Source organism: Orbicella franksi, chromosome 7 (assembly GCF_964199315.1).
Source record: "Orbicella franksi chromosome 7, jaOrbFran1.1, whole genome shotgun sequence".
Classification (NCBI taxonomy): Eukaryota; Metazoa; Cnidaria; class Anthozoa; order Scleractinia; family Merulinidae; genus Orbicella; species Orbicella franksi.
Genome location: NC_138151.1, coordinates 6,987,928 through 6,997,700, shown reverse-complemented (window position 1 = coordinate 6,997,700; position 9,773 = coordinate 6,987,928). Strand labels below are relative to the sequence as shown.

General features: G+C 40.4%; 3 protein-coding genes across 3 annotated transcripts in view; 1 reads left to right on the top strand and 2 right to left on the bottom strand.

Moving 5' to 3' along the window:
- LOC145492115 (uncharacterized) overlaps positions 1 to 4,486 on the top strand; it is a 5,869-nt gene extending 1,383 nt beyond the window's left edge. The window contains exons 3-5 of the mRNA XM_081471448.1: positions 1,903 to 1,954; positions 2,355 to 2,484; positions 3,298 to 4,486. Coding sequence (XP_081327574.1) covers positions 1,903 to 1,954; positions 2,355 to 2,484; positions 3,298 to 4,137 — 1,022 coding nt within the window. The 3' untranslated portion in view covers positions 4,138 to 4,486. The remainder of the gene's footprint in view (positions 1 to 1,902; positions 1,955 to 2,354; positions 2,485 to 3,297) is intronic.
- A 719-nt stretch (positions 4,487 to 5,205) lies between these two features.
- LOC145492807 (myoneurin-like) lies at positions 5,206 to 6,303 on the bottom strand. Its single transcript, XM_081472188.1, has one exon. The coding sequence runs from the start codon at positions 6,301 to 6,303 to the stop codon at positions 5,206 to 5,208; it is 1,098 nt and encodes a 365-aa protein (XP_081328314.1).
- A 1,791-nt stretch (positions 6,304 to 8,094) lies between these two features.
- LOC145491668 (uncharacterized) lies at positions 8,095 to 9,440 on the bottom strand. Its single transcript, XM_081470899.1, has one exon. The coding sequence runs from the start codon at positions 9,245 to 9,247 to the stop codon at positions 8,150 to 8,152; it is 1,098 nt and encodes a 365-aa protein (XP_081327025.1). The 5' UTR covers positions 9,248 to 9,440; the 3' UTR covers positions 8,095 to 8,149.
- Positions 9,441 to 9,773: the final 333 nt, after the last annotated feature.

Here is a 9,773-nt window from a genome sequence, read left to right as displayed (position 1 = left end):
CGGTGCAGTTTGCATGATCAAAAAATGCCCCGTGCCTCTCGATGGTTGGAGGCGACTTTGTCACCATGGCGAGGTTGTTAAGCTACAAATTCAAATCCTGTGCCCAAGATAATCGGTTACGGATCGAAATGGAGCCGAAATGGAAAGCAAGAGCTGGAAAACCAGCGATTCTCTGGCTGTTAAGATAAACTTTGAAACCTTGGGAGAAAGCGAATGGGAAGAAGAGTTATCGACGGCTGCCATGAGGCAATTTTGACGAGATTAGACCATTTTTGTGCAATTTACGGAGCTTTGAGTGCGGGCCGTCGGGCCAGTGGGTCGCCCGCCTTTCGTTTCTCTTTAAGGGGAAGCAAACTGCCAGAAAGTAAAACTTGCCTAAATGGCTCTAAACCACCTCCACGAACCCAGAGACATCAAAACAACGCAATGCAAACATAAGGTAAGCCATTTTATTCAAATTATTTTCTACACGTAGCATTTAGAGTAATTTTCGAAGCATTCTCATACATTGTCTTATAAACGGCTAAAATTGTAATGCAATCGCCAACAGCATAAGGTCACGTATTAATCGTATACAATGTCTGGGCAACCTGTGTTCAAACCAGGGTTTCCAAATTAAAAAAAAGTAGAAAGAGAGCTGCAGATGAATCAACAGAATTAACATAATATTTCCGTGGATATTTTTCCTTTTACATATATGAAGTATCTCAACAAAGTCAGTGGTCTCGTTTTGTTTCTACATTGATTCCAACAATTTGCTGCAATTCACAGTTCGTTTGTCTAAAATTCTGAACACTCATGTTGTTGAAGGGTTTTGTTGTTAAGACTTCTTTCAACCTTTCATTTAAAATACATTTGGTACAATTAAGACCGTAATGAGTAATATTTCATGAGGAAGACTCCCTTCGCGTTCAGCACACGAACGTGGTTACAGCCATCCATACTGTGATCACTTCAGCTTAAGCGGACTGTTTTATCATCATTTTCAGAACTGGGACAACACATAATATTTGTTAACTCTGATTCCTAAAATTAGTTTTACCTGTTTGTCTTTGTGACTTCTTGGCTGTGGAAAGAAAAGACAGCATCTTTTGCTGCCTCCGCTTCATCTTGGAAACTGTGCACGTGAGAAGAAAACTTCCATTGTGCCGATACATGCACATTCTAATGAAAGTCCGTACACACAAGCAGACTTTCTGCCAAAAAATGCTCTTGCTTCGAAATTTGAAACTGGTTCGAAAGGTATATATAGCAGCTGCTCTGTTTATTTATTTTTTTCATCTGTTAGCGTATATTTATTTCCACAAAAAGATCAGTTTACGATTACATTGGTGAAAGTTGGAATACGAAAAGTACCTGATGCAAATGCTTGAAGTAGCCGGTGACTTGCGCCAGGCACCGGCTAAATTTGAAAACCCTGTCAAACCCCCTCTAAAATCCTATATCCATCCCAGAGGCCAGCCATAGAAGTTGGTGTTTGAACAGTTCTCAATAAAGTTTGGTAAAACCAAAACCAAAGCACATACAATGGCCAATCAAACAAACATAGATTATGCAATAAACAAGTGAGAATTACAATCAAATTCATGTTCGTGTAATTGGTACCAAACAATGGGAAATTCACATCTCCAAGTTCTCAGTGAAAGTTATGAACTGATTTTTCCCAAGGCTGAAGACAATCCGAGAGGTGTTTCAAGTAAGTAAGAAAGTAATTTTACAGTTGGCTCAAAATTATATACTATGCTACTGTAAATGGTTGTTGAGATATTAAATAAAGAATGCAACATGGTCAATTTTGCATTTTTTGGCTTGCAGGAAATGAGTTAAGAGAAACAATAACTCATGTTTTCATGTGTATTAATAAGTATTACACATACTAAATGTGTCATTTCTTCTTGACAGGTGGACTCCCTTATGACCTTACAGAAGGTGACGTCTTGTGTGTTTTTTCACAGTAAGTTTAGCATTATAATATCAAGTTGTTTGTAAATAGACAATGTATTTGTAACAATACATATAAGGTCTATCTTAATTTCAATTTCAATTTCGATAGCATTTATGATGCGCAAATTTCATAAAATGTTCAAATGTGCATGACAAGATTAAAAACGGAATAAAAAGGCTAAAAAGCTAAAATTACAATTAAAAGTAAACTTACAATGATTTTAAAAAGCTTAAATTACAATTAAAGGCAAACTTACAATAATAAAAACAACTATGATAAAAATGCATGACGGAAAAGGTGAGTTTTTAGCTTGACGTATCTTAAGCACAGTCAATGTCCAGGATCAAGGTCGCCTGTGAACAAGAACCGTCCTAATATTTGATTTTCACATAACTTTTTCTATCAACAGATATGGTGAAATAGTAAATGTAAATCTAGTCAGAGACAAGAAAACTGGAAAACCAAAAGGATTTTGTTTCTTGTGTTATGAAGACCAACATAGTACTATTTTGGCTGTGGACAACCTCAATGGCATCAAGGTTAGGATCTCTATCAATCTGCAGTCAAAGCTTTTATAAACAACCACCTCAAGGATATGAAAAAAGGGGTTGTAAATGGAGCTGGTTGCTTACAAGAATGAAATCTTGTTAACAGCCCACCCCCTGAGGAGGGTAAAACTGATTTGAGTGCTTCTGACATGCCAGAGAGACTTGAAATTGATACAATATTTTTATTAATACAGCAGGCTCCTACTATACGTGCATGCATAATTATAGGCTAATTTTCTTTATTACAATTTGCTATTGTTGTGAGAAAAAGCATGTAACATTTTATGTTTGTTCCCTGGCTTGTAACCCGTATTCAGCCGTGTCTCAGTTTCTTGTGAATATAATCGATTGCTGGCAGCTCTCTCAGCTATTTGTTGTATAATATTCATCTGTCCCCCTTATAAAAGAAATGTTTTCTATTCAGCTGAGGGTAGCAAAAGAGAATAGAATAATTCTAATTTGAACACACAATGAAAAGTCGCAACGATATTAATTATTAATATCATTAAGACTTTTCAAAGTGTGTTCAAATTCGTAGAGGAGTAGTTTATGTTTTTAATGCAGTACTGAATGATCATGATCGGTCTCTAAGCACTGGTCGATTCTAAGAGGTAAGGACAAAGAAATAATCCAGCTCAAAAATCCTGAGTTTTGGTGATGGTGGGTTGGGTGGTTGGGTGGGGGCTATTGACGATTGGATATAACTGGAATTTACCGTTGATTTTTCGAATGTCACTTATTAGCAAATGAAACTGAAGGTCAAATTTCATTAGTAATGGCAGTATTTTGGATTCGCTTTCAAAGCTTGGCGGCAGGATCATCCGAGTGGATCACTGTGCTAACTATCGGCGACCCAAAGGAGATGAGAAGGACGAGCACGGAAACAGAAAGGAGATTATTGAGGAAGGCTGTGCACCAAAGACACCGTCACCTTCACCACCGGCTTCTGATGAGGAAGAGGAATTACTGGAGCTGTCAAAGAAAAGGAAAAAAGATAAGAAAGCAAAGAAACAAAAGAAACACAAAGATGAGAAAACGCCAAAGAAAAAGAAAACGACGGTCAGCTCAGGCGAGGAAGATCCCGCAGAAAAAAGGAAAAAGCTTGAAAAGGAGCCGTGGAGAGAAAAAGCGCCTGCTAGAGCAAGCCAAACTGAGAAGGACAAACGTGATAGGACTGACCGAGGTGTACAGCGTGACAGTGATTCTCAAGATTTGAAAGTTACGCGTGATAATAAGCGTGATCGTGGGGAACGTGATTTTAAAGATGGTGACGCAAGTAGAGATGTGCATGAGCGTGGACGTGACCGTGAAGCGCTAAATCATGTACGAGACATTCGAGAGCGTGATAAGGAAACGCGTGATCGTGATGTTCATGAACGCGATCGTGAAACGCGTCTTCGTGATTATCGTGAACGTGATGCTGGTGGTGCGAGTGACCGTCACAATCACGATTATCACTCAACGTATGACCCGAGAGAGCAAACGGACAGGGCTTATCACGCATCACGTCACGATAAAGGTCGAGAGGTTGACGAAAAGGGGAAGGATAGATTTGATAAGCTAAGAGACCGTACAGAAGATGAAGGCAGGACATACGAAAGACGCGATAGAAATCACGACGGTGATCGCAAAGATAGAAGATAATAGATACATATAGATATTAAAAGCCATAGCTTCGCCGTGGGATGCTTCCCTTTGAAATGATCCAGCGCATATTTCAAGTTATCTACAGGCCAAGCGTGCGCATCAAGCTTATTTCCTAGGCTCTTCCATCTTCCAGCCCTCCCGAGCGAGGAGGGAAGAGGAGGGCGGTAAGATGAGGGACCCTGGGAACGAGGTTGCTCGCGCATGGCCGTCGTATCCAGTTCCTGGCCTTTCGCGCCTCCTTCATTCCAGATTTTATCACGTGATACCCTTGATGTGCTAATGGAGAAAAATAGCTTATGCCGGAAAAACAGGAAACTCAATGTCGTAGGTGGATGCACTCTTCGCACTTCGCCAAGTCTCCTTTGAAACCACTCGTGTTGGAGTCACGCAACACTTCCCGTGCGTGACTCCGGTGCAAGCGGTTGTAAAGGCGACTTAACTTTGCCAGATGCCTTTTGATATGGATGGCCCTGGACTACAACATGCTTCTTTGAAATTTAAATATAGCCATCATAATGCAAGTGTATTTTCATTGCAAAGATATGTGAAAGGAGCAACTCAGTAAAATTCAATAAACAGAGCTAGCAACTCAGTAAAACTCAATAAACAGAGCTGAACTATTCACATCTATCTACTCTTGGCTCTGTGTAATCTGCACTGTGTAACTCTTATACGGGTTGCCACAAAACTACCAGATTAGAACATTTCATATTCATGTTGATGAAAAATGAAACACAAAAAATCACAATATTCTTAAATGAACCTTCTTCTGCCATTGAAAAGTATGGCGCACATTGTAACGCAATACAGACACCATGCAGCTCTATTGGAGAGTTCAATTCTTAATCTAACCACAATAAAAGTACAGCTGGGAAAAAATCTAAGTATTTAAGATTTTCGCTCAAACGTCCTTAAAACATACTCCGGTGTTCTTTAAAAATCTCTAATCTTCATTTAGAACTAATTAGAACTTTTCTATCTTTTGAAATTTGAGTTACCATCAATAACATTGTCTGATCTCTAAAAATTAATTTCTGTCCAGAGATCCCGGTACAGTTGAATAAATCAAAAACGGTTATCATAATTTAGTAAGTCACCTCCGTTAATTTTGAGGCCATTAATTTGTAAAATTCCAACCCCCAGAAGCTGCAGAGTGATGTACTGTGCCAGAATTGGCCGGTCAAAGAAGATGACATGTCCCTCCTCTACAAACCCGTGAGGTGGACCGGCAAAGAATCCACACCTGGAGTTGACATCCAGCTTCTTGTCAGCATCGGTTCCTCTTTCCTGGGCTGTGAAACCGTCAGGGACAGGAGCCATTCCAGCTCTGATCTCCACATTTACTAGCCTATTCCAACAGCCATTCTTACGGTTGATAATGGTCACTGCCGAGATTAGCACTGGGGAAGGGAACTTCACCTCTAGCCATGGATTCATCTCGCATTTCGAGTGGAAATAAGTAAGATCATTGTTCGAAATTTGGCCGTTAATGGCTAATTTTGGTGCCCAATTATTGAAATTGCCTTGGAAAACCGAAGAACCACGAGCTTGAAAGACAATTTCTTCTTTCGGTGCCGCCAGAAATTTCTTCAGTCGATTGATGTTCCATTGCTCCGTTGTCATCTTGATCGGTATCTGCTGTTGTTGATCAGCAACTTTTATAATCATCGCTTTGGTGAGCTCGTCAAAACTATCGATACTTCGTGTGAGGTTTCTCAGGGCGAACAAAACTCCTGCCTCGACTAAACTGAACACCCCCCGACTGTTACCAAGGTCGATTACAGAAGCATAATTAGACTCGTCGATATTCTCGAGAATATAGTCAATACAAATAGCGATCACTTCTCTAAGAGTGATGTAGTCAGCAAACATCAGCACATCTTGAACATTTTCACTCGTCAAGTTTAGCTCAAGAACGGAGAAATACTCGATGCACTCCTTGATGACATCGATGGAGAAATCTTTGAAAGTCGTTTCGCTGGCATTTGGATTTGTGCGAAACAATGCGGCGAAGTACTCACTTTGGGAGGCAAGAATGAACTTGTGAGATCTGATTTCTGCGCCATCCTTGTCTTTGATTACAAAATCATAAAACTGATCTTCTTCGCTTTTCTTATGATACAATTTTATATTGTTACAGAACTGGTCACTTCGCGAAGTCATTCTGATTCTTACTTGAGTCCAAGAGTGTTGTCGGAATCAGGCGCGCGTTTTCTTTTGTTTTCCACAGAAAGGCAGAAAAAAAAGAACTAGGAGGAGGGTAATGGGACCTACTAGAAACCGGAAGACCGCTCGAAATATCTTGAAAACCGAAAAATCAACCAAATCCGAAAAACTGCCGAACACGATGATTAAAACTGCAAAGTCATAAACTTGAATACAGAAACAAAAGATGTGTACGTTTCTATTTTTGAGGGATCGAGACCATCTTCAGTTGAAATTATTGCCTTCCCTTTAACCTGTTTTAACCCTAGATTTTCCAGAGAAGCAGCAGTTAGATGGCTGTTTCCAGGCAGAAGTCTCATTCTCTTTCACTGTTTCGAAGATGATTGTAATCTTCATGCGAATGGAGAGGCCCTAGGAAGTAGGCAAGTGAGTAATCAATTTTTCTTATCTTCGAAATGCTAAGAAAGGAAAACAGCAACAGATACCACAACCGAAAAACCGGATATCGTAAGTGCAAAACTGAAAAACCGATCTTAAAAATGACCAAAACCGAAAACCAGACTGTTCGTAGACGGCCATGTTGAATACTTGTGGGAACGAAATCTGAGGGGAGGAAAAAACTTCTCGCCCTCTCCCCAGATTTCGTTCTGCTAAAATATTCAAAATGGCCAGCCACTTATGGACGTTCGTGCGAAAATATTCCAACATTGAATTATTTTCTGAGACTTTTACCATTGTAAGATGATGAGTTAATTATGTCAGAAATGTAGAAAAAAAGATGGGGGTGGGGGGGGGGGGGGGGTCACCGACTTCGTTTTGGAGAGAACATGCCCGGAAGAACACCCTAAATCTGAAAAACTCGGGCTTCGTTATTGAATAAGGCCACAGCTCCGCCATGTGGTGCTTGCCATTTCAAGTTATCTACCGGTCAAGCCTGCGCATTAACCTTATTTCCCAGAGTCTTTCATCTTCTCGCTCTCCCGAGCGAGGAGGGAAGATGAGAGCAGGAAGAGACCTTGGGAACAAGGTTGCCCGCGCATCGCCGTCGTATCCAGTTTCCGGCCTTTCGCGCCTCCTTCATCTCAGATTTATCACGTGATACCCTTGATGTGCTAATGGAGAAAGGTCGAGCTGATACCGGAAAAACAGGAAACTCAGTGTCCCAGTTGGATGCACTCTTCGCACTTTGCCTAGTCTCCTTTACAACAACTCGCGTCGAAGTCACGAAACACTTCTCGTGCGTGACTCCAGCGCTAGTGGTTGCAAAGGCGACTGAACTTTGCCAGATGCCTTTTTATGCGACCTACAACATGCTTCTTTGCAATCTTAAAATAGCCATCATAATACAAGTGTATTTTCATTGCAAAGATATATGAAATGACCAGCTCAGTAAAAATGAACCATTGATATTTACTCTTGGTTATGTGTAGTCTGCTCTGTGTAACTCCTACACGTGTTGCAACAAAACTACCAGATAAGAACATTTTATATTCTTGTTGATGAAAAATAAAACACAAAAAAATCACAATGTTTCTAAATGAACCTTCTTCTGCCATTGAAAAGTATAGCGCACATTGTAACGCAATACAGACGCCATGCAGTTCTGTTTGATAGTTCAATTCTTAATCTAACCGCCATAAAAGTACAGATGGGAAGAAAATCTAAGTATTTAAGATTTTCGCTCAAACGTCCTTAAAACATGCTCCGGTGTTCTTTAAAAATCTCTAATCTTCATTTAGAACTAATTAAAACTTTTCTATCTTTTGAAATTTGAGTTACCATCGATATTGTCTGATCTCTAAAAATTAGTTTCTGTCCAGAGATGCCGGTACAGTTGAATAAATCAAAAACGGTTATCATAATTTAGTAAGTCACCTCCGTTAATTTTGAGGCCATTAATCTGTAAATATCCAGCCCCCAGAAGCTGCAGAGTGATGTACTGTGCCAGAATTGGCCGGTCAAAGAAGATGACATGTCCCTCCTCTGTAAACCTATCGGGTGGACCGGCAAAGAATCCGCACCTGGAGTTGACATCCAGCATCTTGTTAGTATCGGCTCCTCTTTCCTGGGCTGTGAAACCGTCAGGAACAGGAGCCATTCCAGCTCTGATCTCCACATTTACTAGCCTTTCCCACCAGCCATCCTTACGGTTGATAATGGTCACTGACGAGATTAGCACAGGGGAAGGGAACTTCACCTCTAGCCATGGATTCATCTCACCTTTCGAGTGGAAATAAATAACATGTCTGTTCGAAATTTGGCCGTTAATGGCTAATTTGGGTGCAAAATTATTTAAATCGCCTTCGTAAACTGAAGAACCACGAGCTTGAAAGACAATTTCTTCTTTCGGTGCCGCCAGAAATTTCTTCAGTCGATTGATGTTCCATTGCTCCGTTGTCATCTTGATCGGTATCTGCTGTTGTTGATCAGCAACTTTTATAATCATCGCTTTGGTGAGCTCGTCAAAACTATCGATACTTCGTGTGACGTTTCTCAGGGCGAACAAAACTCCTGCCTCGACTAAACTGAACATCTCCCTCCTGTTACCAAGGTCGATTACAGAAGCATAATTAGACTCGTCGATATTCTCGAGAATATAGTCAATACAAATAGCGATCACTTCTCTAAGAGTGATGTAGTCAGCAAACATCAGCACATCTTGAACATTTTCACTAGTCAAGTTCAGCTCAAGACCGTAAAAATATTCGACGCACTCCTTGATGACATCGATGGAGAAATCTTTGAAAGTCGTTTCGCTGGCATTTGGATTTGTGCGAAACAATGCGGCGAAGTACTCACTTTGGGAGGCAAGAATGAACTTGTGAGATCTGATTTCTGCGCCATCCTTGTCTTTGATTACAAAATCATAAAACTGATCTTCTTCGCTTTTCTTATGATACAATTTTATGTTGTTACAGAACTGGTCACTTCGCGAAGTCATTCTGATTCTTACTTGAGTCCAAGAGTGGTGTGGGAATCAGGCGCGCGTTTTCTTTTGTTTTCCACAGAGAGGCAGGAAAAAAAAAACTAGGAGGAGGGTAATGGGACCTACTAGAAACCGGAAGACCGCTCGAAATATCTTGAAAACCGAAAAATCGTCCAAATCCGAAAAACTGCCGAACATGATGATTAAAACTGCAAACTCATAAACTTGAATACAGAAACAAAAGATGTGTGCGTTTCTATTTTTGAGAGATCGAGTAAGTGCAAAACTGAAAAACCGATCTTAAAAATGACCAAAACCGAAAACTAGACTGTTTGTAGCTGGCCATCTTGAATACTTGTGGGAACGAAATCTGAGGGAAGGAAAAAACTTCTCGCCCTCTCCTCAGATTTCGTTCTACTAAAATATTCAAGATGGCCAGCCACTTAAGGTGGCTTCATAGGGTAATCATTTATGGCATTGCGCGCGCACGTGTTATGTTTTGAATGCCGTTTTTCCATTCGTTTTTACACCCAGTCTTTTC

What these genes read in the sequence shown, in the direction of transcription:
- LOC145492807 (XM_081472188.1), bottom strand. Translation starts at nt 6,303, where the DNA reads ATGACTTCGCGAAGTGACCAGTTCTGTAACAATATAAAATTGTATCAT.
- LOC145491668 (XM_081470899.1), bottom strand. Translation starts at nt 9,247, where the DNA reads ATGACTTCGCGAAGTGACCAGTTCTGTAACAACATAAAATTGTATCAT.